This window comes from Gastrolobium bilobum, unplaced genomic scaffold (assembly GCF_033153095.1).
Source record: "Gastrolobium bilobum isolate Gb01-03AN ecotype WA unplaced genomic scaffold, APGP_CSIRO_Gbil_v1 utg30227, whole genome shotgun sequence".
Classification (NCBI taxonomy): domain Eukaryota; kingdom Viridiplantae; phylum Streptophyta; class Magnoliopsida; order Fabales; family Fabaceae; genus Gastrolobium; species Gastrolobium bilobum.
In genome coordinates this window covers 48,506-72,863 of record NW_026896184.1, presented here as the reverse complement: position 1 = coordinate 72,863, position 24,358 = coordinate 48,506, and the positions used below count along the sequence as shown (strand labels likewise).

Here is a 24,358-nt window from a genome sequence, read left to right as displayed (position 1 = left end):
TCAAAGAACTGAAATTGTAGAGGGACCAAAAGTTGACTTTTTTTTAAGGCACGAAAGTGAAAACTGTATTTTTTTATTAGGGACGCAAAAGGGATTTTACTCTAAAAAAAATAGTTGATTCTATTACTATTGAATTGAGTCTTGCTACAAAGTTTGTCATGTCAATGACGCTTTCACAAAACATACGAAACCATCAAATTTCATGGTGATGAAGGTACTCAATAATATTTCACTAAAAGGATTATCAGTAGTATGGGAGCTCTCTTCCTCAAAGTTCGTCATTTCTTAATCACTTTCCGTTTGAGGAATAACTAACTTAATATTGGTAGCTATACTCATCCGCATGTATATCATACTCAATCAATTGGATCTTTCATAGTTTTTATAATGAATCATATCTTCTTCAATGCTTTACAAAGTAATAACACATGGTTTCTCTCCTTGAAGAGTAAAATCGAATTCTATTACCCCCAAAATATAAACGGATTTACTTACTATATTTCGAGAAATTATGTCCACAAGAAAACTAGAACATATGAGAAATGCAAGTGTATAACAATATAAATACTGCAAGTAATACAAATTTAAAGACATCGATGTTTCGAGTTATATGTAAAGTGGTACATAGGTTCAGATAACCATTCTTATACAATGCATATAGGTGTTCATCATGGAGCAATCCATCAATATTCAACATATTGATTCAAATAGAAATTTTACATATTCCATGTTGTATCTATAACATTCATAATGAATGATCTTGGAAGTTCATAATAATTTTCACATTTATACAATTACGTTAAGATGCACTATTCTTTATCATAATAAAAATTGATGCTTTTATTCGAAGGATATTGTCATACAATGGTAGAACTCCTTATCAATCTCTTTTTTCTTCCCTCTGATGTTTTATTATTTATGGAAAACATTTAAGATAATATTAATAGGCAGGGAAAGAATAGGACAAGTTTATTTTCTTTATATATATTTATAAGGCAAAAGATACAACTATTCACATTCAGAGTAGATAACAACTCCTAGCAAGTAGTTAGTCAACAAACCTCTACCCAAAGTTACGACGTCAGTGATTATTTAGCACTTATTTAATTTTTATATCATATACACTTGTCATAAACGCGAGACATTTCTCATGTCAAATAGTCATATTATTTAGAAATAAAATGATATATTGATATTTTTTATTTTAAATATAATATATCAAATGCAAGGATGATATATAACCATTAACCAAATCAACATACAAAAACATGGTATAATGATACAAAAATTCAAAGTTATTTATTTATTATCTATAAATACTTTTAGCCATTATTTTTTTATATTATCTTATGTATTACATTGATATTAAACTAGTTTATAAGAGAATATTTGTATTTAGTTATTGACAATTGTTTTGTATAATATTGACAATTGTTTTATCTTTTTTAACGATGTGTTTATATGGGACATTAACAGTACTGCCATATTTAACAATAATAAATATCTAAATACCATAGTTTTAATATATTTTTTCAAACTGCCACGACATTGAAGTCGCTAGGTAATGTAGTGACTTTATACTGATCACGTGGTGCATTTTCAGTAGCTACCAAAATCTGATGAGCCTATATATCCAAAGTTGCTACATGATGTAGCGACTTTGAACCAGCTTAAATATGTGGCAACTTTTTTTAGCCAAAGTCATTACATAGTGTAGCGACTTTGGTCTATTTTGAATTTTTACCATAATTTTTTTTTTTAGTGATTTTTTCACTACAATTCATGGAAATGCATTTATTTAGAGAGAAAAGGTTTGGTTTCGTTATCTGAAAATGATAATTCAGTCGTATAAAAATATTATTATTTTCCAAATTTAAAGTTATTTTTCTTTTGGAATTTCTTCTTATAAGTATTATTACCTAATGTTATCTTAACTATAATTTATAATTTATTATTTATCATTCTTCTTAGAAAGAATCTTGATGTAGTAACTACAAGAAAAAAACTTTATTAGTGACGAAATTTTATGAAATTTTGTCATAAATTCCTGCGTCGCAGATTTATTTGTGACGGAATTTAATTATTTGTGTCAAAAATTGTCATTTGTGATGCAATTTTCCCGTAAAAAATGAACTTTTTTCTAGTAGTACCAAATGATTCTTTCTAAAGAAGAATGATAAATGATAAATTATAGTTAAGATAACATTAGGTAATAATATTTATGAGAACAAATTCCAAAGGAAAAAATAACTTTAGATTTGGAAAATAATAATAATAATTTTATATGATTGAATTATTATTTTCAGATAATGGAATTATACTTTTCTTCTCTAAAAAAAATGCATTTCCATCATAAAAGAATTGTTGTGAAAAATTACCAAATTTTTTTTAACCAAAGTAGCTATACCATGTAACTACTTTGGTTAAAAAAATTCAAAATAGGCTAAAATAGCTACGTTCTAGCGACTTTGGCCAAAAAAAAGTTACTATATATTTACGCTGAAAAAATATGTGACATTCAGATTTTTTTTTATTGACACTATATCAATGTCCCTGTATATTCCGTGGAGTAGTACTTTCATATAAGTAATGTTTATATGTTATAGAATGTGACTTCCGCGTTTTGTACTAGACTAATAAGGTTCATGTGACTCCCACGGTATCAGCGGCATACAAGTAAATGCGTATTCACATGTAGAACTGTGTGTTCACTGTTCAGTCAGCGGTGAGAGACACGGGTCTATTTAAAAATGGTGATCGGTCATGGGGAGCCGGTAACCATAGCGTTGCTCCATGTGTGTTTTGTCCGTTCCTGTTTGTTTAAATAATCATTATTTTAAATAAACAAATATTAAATAAATTCTAAGTTGCGTTTCTAAATTGCGTTCTTGTTACGTGCATAATCTCCGTTGTCGCTACACGCTATATAAGAAACGAAAGGCAGAGAAGATTAGTTAGTCTCTGTAACATCTTTTTCAAGCTATACACACACCTGGGTTCCTCTGTGGCTATGGAGAGCAAAAGCGGTACCCAAAAAAATATTGGCAAGCCAATAAGATGCAAAGGTTCTTCTTCTGTACGTATATAAACGGCATGTATATTAGATATGTATATTTAACTACGATCTAATTAATCCTCTGTGTGACTTGGAACAGCTGCAATATGCAGAAAAGCAGGTGAACCTCTTGTTATTGAGGAAATTGAGGTTGACCCTCCAAAAGCCTGGGAGGTTCGGATCAAGATTTTATGCACTTCTCTGTGTCACTCTGATGTAACCATGTGGAAAATAGACTCAGTAAGCACAAAGTGTAGCTAAGGAGTGACCAATAATTCATCAATTTTTATGTTTTTTTTTTTTTTTTGGGTGTTACAATTTTATTATTTGATTATGCATTTAATTGAACTCTTTCAAATGGGCATCCCCTGTTTTTTTTCTTTCTTTCTCAGGTTCCGGTTGCTAAATTTCCAAGAATTTTCGGACACGAAGCTGTGGGGTAAACATTAATAAAACCATATTATCCAGTTCAACCTTGTATCTAATTTTCTTATTGTATTTGATCAAAATGAACTCTTAACTGCAACAGAATTGTGGAGAGCTTGGGGGAGCATGTGGAAGAATTTAAAGAGGGGGACTTAGTGGTGCCAGTGTTCCTCGCTAACTGTGGGGAATGCATAGATTGCAAAAGCACAAAAAGCAACATTTGCTCCAAGTTCGGTAACCAGTTGATCAATAACATGCCAAGAGACGGAACCAGCAGATTTAGGGACGTGAAAGGAGAATCGGTGTACCACTTTTTCTGTGTATCTAGCTTCTCTGAATACACCGTGGTTGACGTGACCCATGTGGTTAAAATTAACCATGAGCTTCCTGTTGATAAGGCTTGCTTGCTGAGTTGCGGTGTTTCAACAGGTTAGAGCAATTCATTTCTCTCCACATATCTATTGCCTAGATAGTTGAAAGTTGAAACTATTTAAGTTTTGAATTTTGTTTTTCTTTGAGGATGCAAATTTAATTAACTAATCGAATCCCTTCTAGTTAATGGAAGGATGGATTTGAATGTTTGTTCATATATATGTAGCTAATGAAAAGAAAAGCAAGATCGAAGAAAAAACAAAAACAAAAACTCTGAAATCATTGCTAAATCTTCAACTTTGATAATGTTTCTTCACACTTCAAATCATAAGATACGAAACATCCTCTGTGTAATGATGTGTGTGCCGCGAAGATTATTATATTGTTGGAGAGTAACACAGAACATTTAATAAAATTCTCAATTAAAACTGCACATTCATTTTCCCAACTTATATTGAATACTTATTGAATCTCATTTGATATTTTTAAAATCACTCCAATTATTTAATTTTGAAAATGATTAGTGATAGAACGAAGAGAATTGAAACATTTAAGGTATCTACACATTTTTTTAAAAGATTCCTATGTACAGTTGCGTAGATTTTTTTTAATATAAAATAAGAAAAATATTAGGTAGCAAGAAATTTATTGCTCCAATAATTGATGTATTTTTGACTTTTGAATGGGTAACAATATCCTTAATTTTGTTGAATTATGTCAAAATTTTAACTAACTTTTTGTAGGTTAAAATGTACATAATTTTCTCAAGCTATAGATCAGACAGTCAGATACCCAGATGCAACCAGAACAAAAAACAAAAAAACGGTGTAATTCAAATCTTAACCACTCTTACTCTAAACTATTTTTTATTTATTCATTTGGATAATGGTCTAATGAGAATACAACAAATTAGGTATGATAATTTTAATATTTTTTTAATTAAGAGACATAAAGTCATATGATAACTAATAAAATTGACACGACCTAATCTGCTTAATTCGTAAGTTGAACAGGTCGAGTTATGTAAATTTTTGTTTAAACGAATCTGTAATATAAATACTCTTAGGTGATGTTAGGTTCAGAATTTTTTAAAATTTGACTATGCAAATGAAATTGAGAAAGTTAGACATAAACCAAAATCCCCCACACGATTAGTTATTTGGTAGACCGTTTTTTTAAATTTCCTCATCTATTATATTTGCAAATAGATTTGCATAGCAATCAGCATTTGGTCGAAGGTAGCAAGCAAGCAATCAGCATTTAATCGAATCCCTTCTAGTTAATGGAAGGATGGATTTGAATGTTTGTTCATATATATGTGGCTAATGAAAAGAAAAGCAAGATCGAAGAAAAAACAAAAACTCTGAAATCATTGCTAAATCTTCAACTTTGATAATGTTTCTTCACACTTCAAATCATAAGATACGAAACATCCTCAGTGTAATGCTGTCACTGTGTGTGCCGCGAAGATTATTATATTGTTGGAGAGTAACACAGAACATTTAATAAAATTCTCAATTAAAACTGCGTATTATTTTCCCAACTTATATTTAATACTTATTGAATCTCATTTGATATTTTTAAAATCACTCCAATTATTTAATTTTGAAAATGATTAGTGATAGAACGAAGCTAATTGAAACATTTAAGGTGTCTACACATTTTTTTAAAAGATTCCTATGTACAGTTGCGCAGATTTTTTTAATATAAAATAAGAAAAATATTAGGTAGCAAGAAATTTATTGGTCCAATAATTGATGTATTTGTTGACTTTTGAATGAGTAACAATATCCTTAGTTTTATTGAATTAAGTCAAAATTTTAACTAACTTTTTGTAGGTTAAAATGTACATAATTTTCTCAAGCTATAGATCAGCTAGTCAGATACCCATATGCAACCCAAAAAAAAAAGGTGTAATTCAAATCTTAACCACTCTAAGCTACTCTAAACTATTTTTTATTTATTTATTTGGATAATGGTCTAATGAGAAGACAACAAATTAGGTACGATAATTTTAATAATTTTTTAATTAAGAGACATAAAGTCATATGATAACTAATAAAATTGACACGACCTAATCTGCTTAATTCGTAAGTTGAACCGGTCGAGTTATGTAATTTTTTGTTTAAACGAATCTGTAATATAAATACTCTTAAACTTACGCAGGTTGGGAGTTAAAGGTGTTGGTTTACTAAGCTCTAGTTGTACATAAGAAAATACCAAGTTATTGAAGTCCTTTACAAAGTAATTTTTCATTTTATTTTACCTGATATATTTTTTTTTAAGAAAAGGAATATATTTACGAAATACATGTGTGAAATGCGTGAAAAAAACATAAATCCAGATTTTAATTTGTTTGTATCCTTGCAGGGGTGGGCGCAGCATGGAAAGTGGCCAACGTAGAAGAAGGGTCAACAGTGGCTATCTTTGGGCTTGGTGCTGTAGGCCTAGCTGTAAGTTTAGAGGAACCCAATCAATCACATTACATGACTGTCAATACAAAATAAATTTAAGAATAAAAAAACTTAGTAATAGTAAACAACTCGCATTAATCCTACCCTCCACCGAAAAATAAATATTTGCATTAATTGTTACTTAAGAAGTGAATTATGACCCATCAAACCTTACATGTTACGTTATAGGTTTGAATTATTGAATTGTTAGTTTAGAAAATATTTTATTTAACCACTACTACTCTCTATCCGAACAATTAGTTTCATAATATCTTTGCTTAAAGACCAAAACAACTTATACTAATTGTTGATTAGGAGTTTTGATGTTAGAGCAATTTTTTTAGTATTATTTTCACATTTTTTTTAATTCTTGCATCAGGATTATTTATATATATTTCATAAATTGATGTATAATAATCTAAGCTTTTAAATAGTAACTTCATTGCTATCAAAACAAAATCAAATAACTGATTTATGGCTCGTTTGAATAGGCTTTTTTTTCTTTCAAAAGTTACATTTTTTCAAGAAAAAAAAAAGCACTTCTCACTTTAAGTTCGTTTGGATGTCTGCTTTTAAAAAAAACATAAGTCATAAAAAAATTAAAAATTTATTTTTTTTAAAAGCTAAAAATTTTAACTTCTAAAAAAAACATAAGTCAGAAGTCAACTATTTTTTTCAAAAATTAAATATTTTTATAAAAATATAAATAGTTTTAACTTTTGTAAAAATCACTTTTAAAATAAGAAAGAAATAAAAACTATTTTTTATGGAAGACGAAACAAACTGACTCTTAATAATTGTTCCTTGTCTTAACTACGTAGTTCCAAACGTTTTCACTTGCTGAGAGGATTTATTTCTCTAAGACCAAACTGTTGAAAAATAATTATGCAACGAGAATAAAAGAGCAACAAACATAAAATATTCTCACATTAGTGTGGATTTTTTGTCCCTTTTAGTGAAGAAAGCCTAGTTATTTAATTTTTTTTTCTTGTTTGTAAATTGTTATTTAAATTTTAACCTGCTAGTTTTGGGTCTCAACAGGTTGCTATGGCAGCAAAGCAACGGGGAGCGTCAAAGATCATAGGCGTCGATCTAAACCATGCAAAATTTGAAATAGGTTTTTGGCTATCTTATTTCTGTGATTCTTTTAATTTGTTTGAGCAATATACACTATTTCCTTCGTCTTTTGGTTATTTTGAATCTTGAAAAGCATCACTGTCTGTCTTGCTTATCTTATACAGGAAAGAGTTTTGGAGTCACTGATTTTGTGAATCCCTCCACTTGCAAGGAGAAGTCAGTGAGCGAGGTCTGTGTGTGTATCTAAAATATTCATGAAAAGAGGAAAAAATATGTTAGATTTTTGCCTAAATAAGCTTTGGCTTGTTTCACAAAATGCAAACCTAAATAATTTCTATTAAGTATAATATAATTGACTTTTTTAGATATTCGGTTTAGAGGTCTTATATAAAATAAATATATTAGATTAAACCTATACTTGATAAATTATGTAATTATTACAAACTATGTATATATGTTCTTATTTATATATTTATCAAACAGCCTTTGAGTGATATTTGTCTAATTAAATACTTTTTTCTTTCTTTCAGGTGATTAAGGAAATGACAAATGGAGGTGCTGATTATTGCTTCGAGTGTATAGGCTTGGCGTCATTAATGGCAGAGGCTCATAATAGTAGCCGAGATGTTTGTTCTCTCCCTCCTTAAAGTCTTAACATACACAAGCTCACATTTGGATCCAATCACATAAATAAATTAAAACCCAGTTATATTGTCTTAATTGAAAATATGTGCTGTGCAACTGTTTTTTTTTTTTTTTTTGTAAATGTGCAACTGTTTTTTAAGTTTTAACCAAGTCTAATAAAATATCAAATGGTTAATATCTATTAAGGTGCCACTTTATGTTAAAATGGGACACATCGCATGGAATTGCAGTTTCAGCTTATCTCGTTTAGAAAAAAACTTGTATAGCGACAGAATTGCTATGAAAATTTCGTCGCTAATTTCATCCTCGTTATTATTTTTCGTCGCAAATTCTCTCCTAAATTCTTATTTTTTATTGTTATTTTTTCTAGTAGTCTTGTCATACATCTCCCATTTTTTATTGTTATTTTTTCTTTCTTTTCACTGGAGTTTGTAATACACTTAATTAACTCTCCATGGTTGGTATTATGGGATCAGGGTTGGGGGAAAACAGTGATAATAGGGGTGGAAATGCATGGCTCGCCATTGACTTTGAGTCCTTACCACATAATGAGAGGCCGAACTATCACCGGATCACTATTTGGAGGCCTCAAACCCAAAACTGATCTTCCCTTCCTTGCTAAGAAGTACTTGGACAAAGTAAGTGCGATACGTGTAATTATTACTTTTAGAATTTAACTCTTCTAACATAAAAAGTACACTTCAAAAGAAAACTTATAAAAGTTACAGTTGATTAAAAAATCAACTTAGTAATTTTTTCTTTAAATTATAATTTCTTATATATGTATGTATTTCATTATAATTATAGTTATTACCTTTTTTTATTAACGATTATAACTCTACATTTTTCTTTCTAAAATATATCTGTCACTTTCTATCAACATAACCCTATTCTTGAACCCAAAAGATTAGTGAATTAAATATAGTATAAAGATGGAAAATATTGACACGCTAGACAATGGAATTCGACATTGACATTAGGAGCAACAATTGACAATTGTCATTTATGTTACAGGAGCTTAGCTTGGATGGCTTCATATCGCATGAGGTGGACCTGGAGGACATTAACAAAGCTTTTGAGTATCTCCAGGAAGGAAAGAGCCTCCGTTGCATTATAAGGATGAATCATTAGCTATCGTGCTTACAATTCACTGTAACTCTCATAAGCTTTTAAGTATCTCAGGGATGGAAAAGTCCCCAATTGTTGTTAGCGTTCAACAAATTTTAACAATAACATTATCTTTTTATCTTTTAAATATTTTTTACTATTAAGTAAAGATATATTATTAGAATTCTTGTTATCGATAATACCATACGCTCCAATTATCTGAGCACTAAACCGGTCCCAGACTAAATATAAAGAAAAAATATATTTTAAGAACGTTTTCATTTACATATATAATTAATCCAAACTTAAGTAAATAAATTAAGGTATATTTAATTGGCTAAAAAGTAAAATATAATATATTAGAAAGTATACTTTGTCTAAATTTTGAAATGGGACAAGTATTGGAAAAAAAATAAGTCAAAAATAATATAATTTTTTCAATTTTTATTATCTCCTAAATCACCTTACACATCATCCAATAGCTAAAACAAAAAATTATCTAATAACTTGATCACTAATATTATAGTATTATATTTTTTTGTACATTGAACAAGGGTTTAATGTCTCATATATTTTAAAAGATAAAATTATTTCTTATATATATATATATATATAAAAGTGCGTAAGACTCATTTCTCTCTCTCTTTTATTCAGTGAATCTCATTTTTTGTTTGTTAATTATCTCATGTAATATGAAAAATATTAAAAACATAAGAAAGACAAAATGGATAATATTAGAGGTGTGCATGGATCAAATTGAACTGAATTGATTTAAACGGCCTGGGTCGTTTGAAAACTAGTTCAACTTGGTTCAGTTTGAAATTGATTTGGGTCGAATCTATTTTAAAAAATAAAATAATTTAGTTCGGTTTAAAACCAATTCGATTCGGTTTGTAAATTGATTTCTAAAAATCATATTGATTATTGAACTGATTTAAAAAAAAAAAATCAATTCGTTTCATAAAACAGGTTTTGCAAAAATTAATTATTTTAACTGCAGTTCTCTCTCGGGTCAGTTCGCGTTTCAGTTCAATTTTTTTTATTTTTTTTGCGCATGAGACCACGTGAAACGCAGCACTCAAACCTAACCCAACCCAAAAAACCCAATTCCGCCTAGCCACTGTTCTCTCGTTTCCTCGTTGTTTTGTCGGCCTCTCTGTTCTTGCAGAGCTGATCGCTTCCTCTTTCATCAATGGCCGAAGCTTCTGAGAAATCCCCTACTCTAGCCGAGGTACTGCTCACTCATATACTCTTTTTTTAGAAAATAAAATAAAATAAAATAAATTCCATTTTATGTATACAATTGTCAATTCGGTTTCCAAGTAATCCCGAATCTTCGTTTTCATTTAACGGATCAGCGAAGGTGTCTGCCCAATTTATTCCAATTTCATTTAATTAACCAACAATCTGGAATCCTTCATCTAGGAGTTCGTTTGGTTCAATTTCTACTCAACTTTACTCTTTCCAAGCGTTGTCTTTTGAATTGCCTTCTAATGATGTCATCATAGAAAATTCATTCACCAACTGAACTTGTTTTATGTTAAAATTCTTGCTCATAACTTCAATCTGATGTTGCCTACCAAAAATGTTTAATACCAGACCTATATACAATGGCATAAAGTCAAGTCTTTATATTGGCCAAGTAACGTTCTGCTGGAGATAATTGCCACTTGCTAGCTTTGATCTCGTTGATTTGCATCTTCTATTCCACTGAATTTCAAGTTTCCTTATATAGTTTTCTTCTTTTGATAGAACTGTGTAATTGTGAATTAAGTTAAAAGATTAACAACAGGATTGGATCCTGGGAAAGTTGGAAGATAGTAGTATCTGCATCATGGAATTTTTGCAACTTTTTCTTATTCTTGCATAGTCCTTTGGTAAAACTAGTGACAAGTCTGTCATCAATCATCATTTTTGATAAATCACTTTTATGCTTGCTTTGTCATGTCTACTGCACCATGGGCATGGATGAATGTCAGGGATACTGGAATTCCCGATGGCTAGAATTCTTATTCGTTGCTAGCTTCCGGTGATGAATTTTTCCCTTGATTTCCTCAGCTGAAACAATATGGCTTGATACCTTTAACACTTTGATGATTATATGGCATGGGATAAGTTGTAGTGACAAGTTTGTTTTGACTTGCAGCAATATTTTGTGAAGGAGAAACAGGAGAAAACAGAAATAGATGCAAATCCTGTGGAAGTCAAAGAAGTTGAAAACCCAGAGGAGGCTGCTTCTGTTGAGAAAACTGTGGAAGAAACCCCCCCAGTTGCTGAGGAAAGCAGTGAAGTCATCCCTTCTGCTGAACAAACCACAATTCCCACAACTGATGCTTCTGAAGTGAACAATGATGCAACGAACAATGATGTAATGACAGAGGAAAGTAGTGGGAATACTGAAGAAGAAAACGGTGGTGATCAAGAGGCAGCAAAAGAGACACCGGAAATTAAGGTTGTTTTTACTGAACCCCATACAATCATTCTTCTAAAATAGTTATTGTTTGAGATATAAAACCAATCATGAGCATTCACCTAACCTCTTAAACTTTTAGGATAGTTGATCTTTAACTATTATTTAATTACATCATAAGCATGCTCTTACTTTCTTTTTGTGTTCATATTTGTGCTATTCAGCTTGAGACTGCTCCAGCAGATTTTCGCTTTCCAACCACAAACCAAACAAGGCATTGCTTTACCCGATATGTTGAATATCATCGGTGAGACATGGCAGGCCTTTGTTTTTATCAATCTTGTCACTCTCTTAATCTGAAGAATTGCATCTTTCTTTTTTCTTTAACTTTATTTTAACCTTTGAAATTCTTGTGTAGATGCATAGCTGCAAAGGGAGAAGGTGCCCCAGAATGTGAAAAGTTTGCAAAATATTATCGTTCTCTGTGCCCTGGTGAATGGGTATGTATTTTGAGTTCATATTGAAATATTATTGATTGTCTTCTAATAGGAAGCTTTAGGATCCATTTGTCCATCAAATTGATATATATTGACATTTCTTCTAGCTTAATGGTTGTGCCCAAATATCTATTCGATTATGACCTTACTTGACATGGAAATGGAGTTGCGTCTTTTACTTTGTTGGTAAATATATAGACGTTGTAGGTCTATTACTTGTTGTGTACTAAAACTTAGTTTTCTTCAAGATGCTTTATTGGAGAGGGAATTCTTAATAATATTTTGTGGTGAATGTGGCTTTAGAGTTCAACATCCTTTAAAGTAACCATCCTATCTTGTTAAATGGATTCCTTAGCCGTTGCGATCAGATGAAATACAAATATGCAACTTTGATATTGTCATGTCATTTTTTTTCTCAATGGCTTATCTAGTACATTTTAGAGAAACTTTAATCTCTTTACTTTACATTATCTTGTAGGTGTTTTCTCTGCTGTTGCTATTTAAAAATTGCATTCATGAGCTAACTTTCTGTTTTCATGGATTTGTCTATGCACCAGATTGACAGATGGAATGAACAAAGGGAGAACGGAACATTCCCAGGACCGCTTTAGGTGGCACTTGTCGGAAACCGTCGACCAATTGAATTGCTCAAGTCACATTTAAAATTGCTATTCCGCTCCACACATAAAATTATGCGGAGAGATAAACTCTCAACCCTTTGGGGGGTGTTCAGTGTTACACATTAAGTTAATAAAATCTGTTGGCTGTCTTTGAACTGTTTGAATACGGATGCTTCCATTGCTTATGACGGGTTGTTTCCTGACATATTGGTTCTGTTGAATGAAGCCTATCCCAATTGTATTCTTTACTTCAAGTCGTGTATCACTTGAGAGTGGAACCTCTGGTAATCACGTTAGAGAGGTCTATGGGTGAGAAAATTTTCTTTGAAAATGTAAATACAAAATCCAGGAAGCGTTTTTTGTTGAGAATTTCAGAGATACACAATGAGCGACTTGTTCAAGTGTAAGGCAAAATTTTTTTTTAAGAAAAAGTACCATAAATAGAAAACTGAAAATGGTTTTAAAGAAAAAGTAGTAAAAGTTACCTTTGCCAATTTGAATTCTCTTATTAAGAAAATGATGGCATTATTTTCGGTATTTTTTATTATATAGTGGGATTTTTCTTGTTATTTTGTTGCAAATAAGTTGTTTTGGGTAATTGGTTTATTTCATTGAAAACAGAAGAATTGGCTGTTGAATTAATTGACCTGGCAATTGATGTATAAGATATAAATAAAGGGTTTAATATTTCTATAATGAATAAATAAGTTATTTATATTTATTTTTAAAATGATGTTGTTTTAGGTTGAAAAATTAAAAAATTATAATGAAAAAGATTATCATAACTTTGAAATAAATTATAATTACAAAAATACCTTGATTTCTGTTTCAAAACATCGTTTTCGGCTACATTGACTGTAGAAAAAGTGAATCTATAAATAAAATGATGTGGTTCTATTTTCTAGAATATTAAAATATTTTTTTGGTGGTTTGTATTATGTTAAAATACTTAAATATCAATACTGTGGGACTAAATATATATCACTAGTGCGCTTGGAAAATATTAAAAATATTTTTTGAAATTTTTTCTTTAGCAATTTTCATTATTATATTTCATTTATTTTATAATTTGTTATGAATAGGAATCATATTATAAAATATGGATAAGGTTCATAAAACTCAAAGACAAATATGAATGTTAAAAATATAAAGAGAGAGAAAAATATATTTAAAGAAAATATATATGACATTTGAATTGAGGGAGTAGTAAATTTACTCAATCTGAACGAACTTAATTATATTTAAAGAAATTACATGTGACATTTAAAGAGGGAGAATAACATAACAAATTAACGAAAAATTGAGGCCCAAACAAACAATACAATAACAAAAAAAAAAAAAAAATCTTCTGAGGGGAATCCCCGAATGTGGAGGGTTAAGCCGTTGTTGAAACTCCAACTCACTAACCTATTTGTACTTTTTTATAGTGATAAGTGTGCTTAAATATGATTTAATGTAAACCTTACATAAGTAAAAAATTTACATGAAAATATAATCAAATCAAATTAAATATACCGTAAAAATTATTAAAGGAGAGCTTATGGTTCTAGGTTTAGACAAATTTTAACCACGTAATTATTTTTTTATTTTTAAATTATTTTTCTGTATATTTTATTTTTCTATTATCTTGGTGCTTGAAATTAAGAATGAATTCTCTCTTTACTCTATCTCAATTAAACGAAAACAATGCAAATAGATATATTTATTTTTATTTGAGTTTAATGTTTTTATTTTTAGGACGGACAAAATTTTTCTGCGATGGGTCTCACAATAAATACAAGATAGAGAAAAGATTAATTAGATCTAGCCATTTTTTACATGAATGTGACGGAAAAAGAATTTCTATGGCAAAAGTTAAATTTTTTTTTTGTTTTTTCCTTTAATTGTGGCTTTTATATTTAAAAGGTGGACAAATTTTTGCTTTTTTCTTTTTTTCTTCCTTTTTTTCACGACCACCATAAAACGACGACGTGGTTTGACTCCCTACAGAGTGTTTACACTTTACATGAATTGAGGATAAATTCCCCGGGAGCCTCTTCCACTGCTTCTGCAAACGCTAGAGAGAGAGAGAGAGAAGAGAGAAAAATGGGTTTACATGGTTGTCTGAACGGGACAACCTTCCAAAGTCTCAAACTTACTGCAATTCCGACTTGGTGTTCCTCACCTTTCCACCAAACTCAAACCCTCCATTTCCAGAAATCTCCATTGCCACGCGCTATCTCCACCCAAACATCTCCGTCAACAACAAAAGCCCCGGAAGACCACGGTCATTCCCTTTTCTTATTTTCCTCTCTTAGTTTCGTTCTCATTTCTCAGCAACAACCAAACTGAATTACAAGACACTGTTGTTGTTGTCGCTGCTGATGGTGATGTAGGTGGGAAACCTCAATGGAAAGCCACAATAGACTTCAAGTGGATAAAAGATAACAAGGAAGCCGTTGCTGCCAACATAAGGAACCGGAAGTCTAATGCTAATTTGGACCTTGTGCTCCAGCTTTATGACCAAATGCTAAATCTTCAGAAGGTTATGTTTCTCTTCAATCTTTTCCTCAAAACACTTTTCGGAATTGTTATGGTAACCTGTTGGGTACGGTACTTAGGGTGAGTTTTGAAACATTTCTCGAATGCTTTTTCATGATAAATGTTTAATTGTATCAAATATAACCAAATGCCAATGAACTCTTTGTTCTCAATGGCTTTGCTAATCTGTTTCTTACAGATAGCAGGAGGTTGAGAGGTTTCGTGGAGAAAGAAATGCAGTGGCTAACAAGATGAAAGGAAAAATAGAACCATCTGAGCGTCAAAGACTAATTGAGGAAGGTGCTCTTGGCTCAAATTTTCACCCAACTAACTGCCTTTGTTTCTCTTTCTCTCTCTCTCTCTCTCTCTCTCTCTCTTTAAATAAAATAAAAATAAAAATGAATTCCTTAATTAAAAGGGTCACATTTTGCATGCAGGAAAGAATTTGAAGGAGGGACTTGTTTCTTTGGAAGAAGACCTGGTGAAGCTTAACGATAAGCTTCAACATGAAGCGCAGTGTGTACCAAACATGACTCATCCAGATGTTCCAATAGGAGGGGAGGATTGTTCCACTATTAGGAGGATGGTATTTTTTATTTTAATTTTTAATTTTTCCTCGGTTCATCAATTATGCAATTAATCTTGTTTGACCTGGGTTGGACCCATAGAAATGTGGCTCTCCCAAGACTATTTTTTCCATTCCTAGAGCTCGAACTTGAGACTTTTAGTTAAAGTATAAAAACTCCTTACCATTTGAACCAACAGTTGATTTTGTTTTTGTTGGTAGAAGATAGTTTTTCAATTACTACAATTCTTTTCCTTTTTCCTTCTCGAGGAAAAAGGTTGGCTGTTGGTCTTGTTCATGCATCAAATTATTTTCCTCGAATACTAATGTTTTGTGTGACTTTTTAGGTTGGAAGCTCTCCCACATTTGGTTTTCCTGTCAGAGATCATCTCCAACTAGGAAAGGAACTTGATCTTTTTGATTTTGATGCTGCTGCTGAGGTATACTATGATTAATTTAAGGCATTAAAGCATCATTTATTTGAAGCTTGGCTATTATTAGTGTCATTTTGAGGTGTAGGTTAGTTAATAGTATGTGGCAATAGGTAAAGGTAAAAAGTTGTATTGTGAAAATGACTTTATGTTGGAATCTATTCACTTGGTACTCTTATTAATTTCTAGGAAATGCAGGCGTGCCTTGGGTGTAGCATCTCCTCTTAGTGAAAGTAGCCCGGGATAGTTTTGTATATGATATTAGATTGTATAAGACTCAAACTTTTCTATAGTTAAATGCTTCATCTCTATCATTGTTCTTGTATACTATATTATTGGAAGACCTCATTCTGAGTGCTAACTTGATAGTAATTTATTCCTTATTTTTTAAACGTTATGTTGAAGTTTGGATCTTCAAAAGAAGAACAAGAATATAATTGGCATTTGACTTCAGTTCTGTCTCAGATGCATTTACCATGCTTCACAGGTCAGTGGGTCAAAGTTCTACTACCTGAAAAATGAAGCGGTTTTGTTAGAGATGGCTCTTGTAAATTGGACACTCTCACGAGTGATGAAGAGAGGCTTTACTCCGCTAACAACGCCTGAAATTGTACGGTCCTCTGTTGTTGAAAAATGTGGGTTCCAACCTCGGGCAAAAAATACCCAGGTTCGTGAGTGTGTAATTCTTAGGCATTTATTTCTTTCTCACCATGTGCTATTAAACTATTCTTGGGCTTCATGATTATGGACATAAGGTTAAAGTTCATAATACCAGCTTGATTAATATCGGTATTATTCAGTAAATTTCTTCCTATTCTATCCCTATGAGTTTGGGTCTTATCATATTGTGATAGAATTGTAATATAATAGATCAGAGTAATGCGCACAACACAAGGTTTTGGCCCAGATTACTGGATTTTCTGTATATTATCAAGCAAAAATTACAATAACAAAATACTGTTTAAGACAGAAACAAGTTAAATGCAAAGCAAATAAGCAACCACCAATTACAATAATTTCCCAAGCTGGTTCAGTGCTAATAAGAGGCACTGATCTCTCCCAAAGAACTCCCAAATTTCCAGCCCCCTTCATCTCTTCATTTTCCCGTTTATATAACTACTTGTGATGCACTTTCACACCTCAGCCCCATGCACCACACCAACTTCTCTCTCCTTAACCGAATTCTCACCAGCCTCAGCACCAATAGCTATGATATTCCCTCTCTCCTGTGAGTCAGCATTAGGATTTGATCCTCTGTGACGCTTTCTACTATACACCTTAAGAAGAGTTCTATCAATACTCTCCCCCAAAACCTTCACCTTGTCCCCAAGGTGAAATGCAAGAAATTGGAAATCAAATTGAGCTGAATCTTCCCAAGAATTTTCAAAGGAAGGAAGCTTTAACCACTTAATCAAAACTTCCACACGACCCACAGAATTTCGTCGCCATTGTAAGACAGCTTCTGGCTGAACACTGAGCTCCCACTCCTCATTCAACATAGGGGGAAGAGGCTGTATGGTGTCAGTGGGTGAGACAGCCTTTTCAAGAAGTGAAATATGAAAGACATTATGGACCTTGCATTCCACTGGTAACAATAATCGATATGCTACAGCCCCAATTCGCTCCACCACTTCGTAGGGTCCATAAAATCTAGGACTAAGCTTCTCATTCAATTTTTTTGCCAATGATCGTAGACGATACGGTTGAAGCTTGAGAAAGACCATGTCACCTACTTCAAATTCCACGTGCCTCCTATGCTGATCTGATTGAGCTTTCATTCTACCTTGAGCAATCAAAAGATGTTGTTGTAACTCTTGTAAAATTAAGTCTCGGTCTTGTAACATTGTGGAGACTTCATCAATTGGAGATATAGCAAAGCTGGACCGAAACAGAGTAGGAGGTTCGCATCCATACACTGCCTTGAATGGGCTGGTACCAGTGGCAGTCTTGAAGGTAGTGTTGTACCAAAATTCTGCCCAATGCAACCAGGATGGCCAAGTGTTGGGTTTAGGCGAACAAAAACACCTTAAATAATCTTCCAAGCAACGGTTAACTACCTCTGTTTGGCCATTGGACTGTGGGTGATAAGATGTGCTATATTTCAATTTGGTGCCACTACAACGGAACAACTCTGACCAAAAAGAGCTAAGAAAAACTCTGTCCCTATCACTGACAATGGATGTTGGGAATCCATGTAATTTAACTACTTCTTTGATCAACAAAAGAGCAACTACCTTGGCTGTATAAGGATGCTTAAGGGGAATAAAATGGGCATACTTAGAAAGGCGGTCTACTACCACGAAAATCGTGTCAAAACCTTGAGCCTTTGGTAGTCCTCCAATAAAATCCATCGACAAATCAGTCCAGGCATAGGTAGGAATGGGCAGGGGTTGGAGCAGCCCTGCAGGAGATAATGTAGACACTTTATTTTGTTGACACACAGAACAAGCGGCCACATACTCCTTAATCTTCTTGTTCATACCTTCCCAATACACCAAGCTGTTGATTCTTTTCAGAGTCCTCAAGAATCCAGAATGGCCACCAACATAGGAATCATGAAATTCATGCAATACCATTGGAATAAAATTGGAGTTTTTTGCCAATACCAATCTGCCTTGGTGAAATAAACGGCCTCCATTGAGGCTGAACCCAGCGTGTGATTGAGGGTTGATGACCAAGTCTTGAATAATTCCTCTCATTCTGATGTCTGCTTGTAATTCTTGCTCCAACACTTCATACTTGCTAGCATCCACACAAGAGAGGGAGAAACAATGCAGATTCCGGGACAAGGCATCAGCAACTTTATTCTCCCTACCCGGTTGGTAATGAATCTCAAAATCGTATCCTAGAAGCTTGGATACCCATTTCTGTTGTTCCTCTCCTAGCATTCGTTGGTCAGTCAAGAACTTTAAGCTTTTTTGATCAGTTTTGATGATGAAATGGCGACCCAATAAGTATGGTCTCCACTTTTGAATGGAAAACACAATTGCCATTAACTCTTTTTCATAAACTGATTTTTCCAATGCTCGTGAGGAGAAGGCCTGGCTGATATAACTGAGTGGACAATCCCCCTGAGTAAGCACTGCTCCCATCCCTTTTCCTGATGCGTCAGTGACTACAGTAAACGTTTTACCAAAGTCTGGCATTGCTAGGACTGGAACGGAGCACATGGCACTCTTTAACAGCTCAAATGTCGATTGAGCTTCCTTACTCCAAAGGAAAGCATCCTTTCTTAATAGGTCAGTTAAGGGCTTCGCGATCAAACCATACCCTTGAACAAACTTCCGATAGTAGCCCGTTAATCCCAAAATCCCTCTCAGCCCTTTCAATGTTGTAGGACTAGGCCATTGAGACATGGCTGCAATCTTGGAAGGATCAGCTTTTACACCCTCCTCTGAGATTAAATGGCCGAGGTATTCAATTTGCAACTGCCTGGAGCACTTCTTTTTATTTGCCACAAGACTATGCTGCCTCAAAATACCCAAAACACACCGGAGATGTTGTAGATGCTCAACCAGACTGTGGCTGTAGATTAAAATATCGTCGAAGAAAACCAGCACAAACTTGCGCAAATGAGGCTTTAATATCTCATTCATCAGTGATTGGAAGGTTGAAGGAGCATTGGTGAGCCCAAAGGGCATCACCAAGTACTCGTAATGTCCCTCATGGGTTCGGAAAGCCGTCTTGGGTATGTCCTCCTTCCGCATTCTAATTTGGTGATACCCTGACTTAAGATCGAGTTTGGAGAAAACCCTGGAGCCACCTAACTCATCCAAAAGTTCTTCAATCACCGGAATTGGGAACTTGTCCGGCACAATGAGTTTGTTGAGGGCCCTATAATCCACGCAAACTCTCCAACTGCCGTCCTTCTTGCGTACTAAAATGACTGGGCTCGAGTAAGGGCTGATGCTTGGTCTTATCATCCCTGCAGTGAGCAACTCAGAAACCAGTGACTCAATCAAGGACTTTTGGTAGTAGGGATACTTGTAAGGTCGTATGTTTGGCACTCCACTCCCTGCTTTCAACTCAATTGCATGATCATGCCGTCTGTGAGGAGGTAGGCCCTGTGGTTGCTGAAAAATGTCATCAAACTCCTTCAGCAGTAGCGAAAGCTCATCCCAATCAACTGGCATGATTGTTGATTCTCCTTGAATCCACTGAGGCCCAACAACACACCCTTGACCACTGTCCTTTAACGTCTTCACCATTGAACGAAGAGAGGACCAAGCTCCCTTGCGTGACAGAGCAGGATCTCCGTGAAGTACCGTCGCATTTTCCCCATCATTAAACTTCAACGTGAGTTTGTTGAAGTCAGCTGTGATCTCCCCCAAGTTCCTCAGCCACTCCATGCCCAAAATTACCTCTGCACCACCCAAATCAAAGACGAACAAATCTAATGTCGTTTGAAACTCCTGAATCTGCAACGTAACTTGACGGCACACACCTTGGCTGCCTACCTTGTGACCGTTGCCAAGCACCACCTTAAAACTATATGAATCTTCAATGGTGAGTTTCAATCGTTCAGCCACCTGACGATTGATAAAATTATGAGTCGCACCACTATCAACCAACATCGTCACTTTCTCGCCGTTCATCGTTCCCCACATCTGCATACTTTGGTTTGAAGAAAGCCCTAAGACACTGTAGATGGAGAGCTGTAAGAGTGCAACTTCAATGGGCTGGGGTTCTTCAACCGGTTGCAAGATCTCTTCGCGCGTCTCCATGTGCGAAGGAACTTCTGGATCGGCCAACTCCTCATCTTCTTCGATGACCAACAATCGGAGATGGGCGTTCCGGCAGCGGTGGTTGCGGTCCCACTTCTCTCCACACTTGAAACAGAGACCCAGGCGACTTCGATCGTGAAGTTCCGCCTGGCTGAGCCGTCCACCTCCACCAACCAGGTTGCTACCAGAAGCTTCCATGGTTCGTGTTGCTCCCTCAACGCCCACGTTATGAGAACGGGTAGGGTTTGTGTGACCAGAACACGTGTCGTTTTGAATGGTGGGGGAAGCTTGATGACCGACACCTGTCATGGACGTGGCATTAGTGGCCATGCCCTTGGCATGTGACGCGTTAAAGAACCCTTTAATGGGCTGATTGGAGCGGCCCACTACACTTGTCCTTCCAGCACCCCACGAACCCAGCCCATCACTAGCCCACGAAAAATTTCTTCTCTCCAAACTCATCGTCTTCCTCATCAAGTCAGATAAGGATACGATATTGGCTTGCATCAGCTCAGTGCACAGACTGCTATGAACCCCATGCAACGAGATCTCCTTAAGCATAGCCTCATCTGCATATTGAATAGGGCTGATTATTCTTTCAAATTCAGGCCTAAAGCTTGCAACGCTACCCGTCTGCTTCAAACTCATCAATTCCTGGGATGGACTCTCAGTTAGCTCCAATTGGAATCGGTCCATAACATCCATTCGAAAATCTTCCCAAGACGCGTTGGGGTTGCCACGCTCCCAAACGAAGAACCAATTTAACGCTGGACCATCCAAGACAATCATGACAGCGTCTAGCCTTGCTCTTTCTGGGATTGCATTGACCAGAAAGTATTGTTCCACCCTGGTCACCCAAGAGAACACATCATCCCCAGAAAATCGAGGGAGTTCCAATCTGGGCTGACGCGAAGGTCCTCCCCCATGTGTACCTGCGAGTGGGTTTCTCCAGTCAGAATCTGTGGATTCCGTGCTCCTTCGGCGAGAGCGACCTCGACGCGGGCTGCCATCCCTATCAGCTCGATCTCGATGGTGAGGATGACGTTGTAACAAGGCTAAAATCTCATTTAGCCGTCGGACACTTTGTTCGTGACGCTCTTCAGCTAAAGTCTCGATTCTCCGTAAGCGTTCTTCCACGATCTCCAAGCGATTGTCCATGTTGCGAGTAACAACCATTCAAAGCACCCCAAGGATCGGAGTGCTCTGATACCAGTTGACAGAATTGTAATATAATAGATCATAGTAATGCGCACAACACAAGGTTTTGGCCCAGATTACTGGATTTTCTGTATATTATCAAGCAAAAATTACAATAACAAAATACTGTTTAAGACAGAAACAAGTTAAATGCAAAGCAAATAAGCAACCACCAATTACAATAATTTCCCAAGCTGGTTCAGTGCTAATAAGAGGCACTGATCTCTCCCAAAGAACTCCCAAATTTCCAGCCCCCTTCATCCCTTCATTTTCCCGTTTATATAACTACTTGTGATGCACTTTCACACCTCAGCCCCATGCACCACACCAACTTCTCTCTCCCTAACCGAATTCTCACCAGCCTCAGCACCAACAGCTATGATATTCCCTCTCTCCTGTGAGTCAGCATTAGGATTTGATCCTCTGTGACGCTTTCTACTATACACCTTAAGAAGAGTTCTATCATATTGTTTTCTATTTTGGTAGGCATGAGACCTACAAATTGGATGGTTTTATAATGATAATCATACTAAGGAACAACCTTGTTTCATGTTTTTATTTTAATGAATTAAGTTCATAGCTTCTGTTGATGTTTCATGCCAACGTTGAACAGGTTTATTCCATTGATGATAGTGATCAATGCCTCATCGGCACTGCAGAGATTCCTGTTGGGGGCCTTCATATGGATTCGATACTTGCTGACTCATTGTTACCCTTAAAATATGTGGCATTTTCTCATTGTTTCCGTACTGAAGCAGGTGCTGCTGGCACTGCAACAAAGTAATTAATTAGCTTATTGTTCCTTTCATGTTCCTACCTATTGATTTGACCACGATTTTAAATCCTTAATAATATTCAACCTTTTAATATATGGGAGAATTTGAACCATACAAATTCTTCTTATCCTTCTTTTGTTGCATATGTTGGCCTAAATTTATTTAACCAGTGGAGTTCCTAAGCTTAACGTCTTATCCTACATGCCAATGTTAATGTTTATAAATATTTCGCTGTTCTGAATTTTCTGATCACGAGTAATCCTGAGCAGGGGTCTTTATCGAGTTCACCAGTTCAGCAAGGTTGAAATGTTTATTTTCTGCCGCCCAGAAGAGAGTGAATATTACCATGAAGAGCTTATTCAAATTGAAGAAGACATCTTCTCATCCCTTGGATTACATTTTAAGTAAGAGTTACTCCTCAGTACACCCTTTCTTCTTTTTTAACTTGATTCCATCACTGTAGTTATTATAATTGTGAGTTTTTCTGCAGAACTTTGGATATGGCCTCTGAAGATTTAGGTGCACCTGCTTACCGTAAATTTGATGTGGAGGCATGGATGCCTGGTTTAGAACGGTTTGGTGAGGTACTGCGTCAACTCTTTCCCTTTCTATCTTCTGAGACACATCTGTTGCACACTTCTGATGCCCCTTGGGCTAAGATTACTGCTTTTTCAATGCTATTGGTAAATAATCTAAATACAGCTGCTATGGCTGCTAGCACCAGGGGGAACTGCATTTTGTTTTGTTACTTGTTAATAATGATTACTGAAGCTTAACCACACTTGAAAAAGCAACTTCCTGCTATTCCCTTTTGCAAAAATCATGTGGCTTTCAATAAAATTTGCTGAGCCTTCTTTGCTCCTCATCACTCATGTCTAATATTATGACAGATCTCAAGCGCATCAAATTGCAGAGACTATCAGAGCCGTCGTTTGGGAATCAGGTATCGTCCATCAGAAGCAACAGTCACAAGTGCAAAAAAGTCTAAAGGCAATCTCTCTCCACCACAGTTTATTCACACATTAAATGCAACAGCTTGTGCAGTACCGCGGATGATTATATGTTTACTTGAAATTTACCAACAAGAAGATGGATCTGTCCTTATTCCTGAGCCCTTGAGGCCCTTCATGGGTGGTCTTAATGTTATCGCTAGAAAATCATGATATATTGGTTCATAACATTATTCCATTTGAAGGATGCTATTGCGGCATAAGATTGTGGTGATAGATGAGTTGCAGCAATTTTATTATAAATGATGAAGTGACAAAGATTTAGTCATTAGTTTTACAAATAATATTGATGATATCATGTCAGATTTTTTGTTTTTTTACCTCTTAAAATCAAATTGTATAGAATTTTTTACTGTAGCCACAGATTTGATAATGCAACGGGTATCTAAATTTTTTTCAATAAAAACATTCAGTCTTAGCACATTTTCTAAACTGAAAAGAGAATGAATAATAATGATACGGAAATTATTAAT

General features: G+C 34.6%; 3 protein-coding genes across 6 annotated transcripts; all 3 read left to right on the top strand.

Moving 5' to 3' along the window:
* The first annotated feature begins 2,952 nt into the window (after nucleotides 1-2,952).
* On the top strand, nucleotides 2,953-9,256 carry LOC133298156 (alcohol dehydrogenase-like 2). Of its 2 annotated transcripts, none has more exons than XM_061497402.1 (10): nucleotides 2,953-3,065; nucleotides 3,156-3,295; nucleotides 3,448-3,494; nucleotides 3,585-3,910; nucleotides 6,224-6,306; nucleotides 7,348-7,423; nucleotides 7,548-7,612; nucleotides 7,914-8,009; nucleotides 8,505-8,666; nucleotides 9,043-9,256. In XM_061497402.1, exons 1-10 carry the CDS (start codon nucleotides 3,011-3,013, stop codon nucleotides 9,157-9,159), a joined length of 1,167 nt encoding a protein of 388 aa, XP_061353386.1. In that variant the 5' UTR covers nucleotides 2,953-3,010; the 3' UTR covers nucleotides 9,160-9,256. The 2 variants fall into 2 exon arrangements, with proteins under 2 accessions (XP_061353386.1, XP_061353387.1); XM_061497403.1 differs by having other exon boundaries at nucleotides 2,970-3,076.
* Nucleotides 9,257-10,185: 929 nt separating this feature from the next.
* On the top strand, nucleotides 10,186-12,910 carry LOC133298158 (cytochrome c oxidase subunit 6b-1-like). Its single transcript, XM_061497408.1, has 5 exons — nucleotides 10,186-10,366; nucleotides 11,282-11,587; nucleotides 11,770-11,852; nucleotides 11,964-12,045; nucleotides 12,600-12,910. Exons 1-5 carry the CDS (start codon nucleotides 10,328-10,330, stop codon nucleotides 12,651-12,653), a joined length of 564 nt encoding a protein of 187 aa, XP_061353392.1. The 5' UTR covers nucleotides 10,186-10,327; the 3' UTR covers nucleotides 12,654-12,910.
* A 1,773-nt stretch (nucleotides 12,911-14,683) lies between these two features.
* Nucleotides 14,684-24,260, top strand: LOC133298157 (serine--tRNA ligase, chloroplastic/mitochondrial). 3 transcript variants are annotated; one of them, XM_061497405.1, is made up of 10 exons: nucleotides 14,684-14,928; nucleotides 15,038-15,186; nucleotides 15,389-15,482; nucleotides 15,620-15,768; nucleotides 16,095-16,187; nucleotides 16,666-16,845; nucleotides 22,713-22,879; nucleotides 23,145-23,279; nucleotides 23,366-23,459; nucleotides 23,766-24,260. In XM_061497405.1, the coding sequence occupies exons 1-10, from the start codon at nucleotides 14,748-14,750 to the stop codon at nucleotides 24,036-24,038; spliced, it is 1,515 nt and encodes a 504-aa protein (XP_061353389.1). In that variant the 5' UTR covers nucleotides 14,684-14,747; the 3' UTR covers nucleotides 24,039-24,260. The 3 variants fall into 3 exon arrangements, with proteins under 3 accessions (XP_061353389.1, XP_061353390.1, XP_061353391.1); XM_061497406.1 differs by lacking the exon at nucleotides 14,684-14,928 and having other exon boundaries at nucleotides 15,069-15,186; nucleotides 15,382-15,482; XM_061497407.1 differs by lacking the exon at nucleotides 14,684-14,928 and having other exon boundaries at nucleotides 15,132-15,263; nucleotides 15,382-15,482.
* Nucleotides 24,261-24,358: the final 98 nt, after the last annotated feature.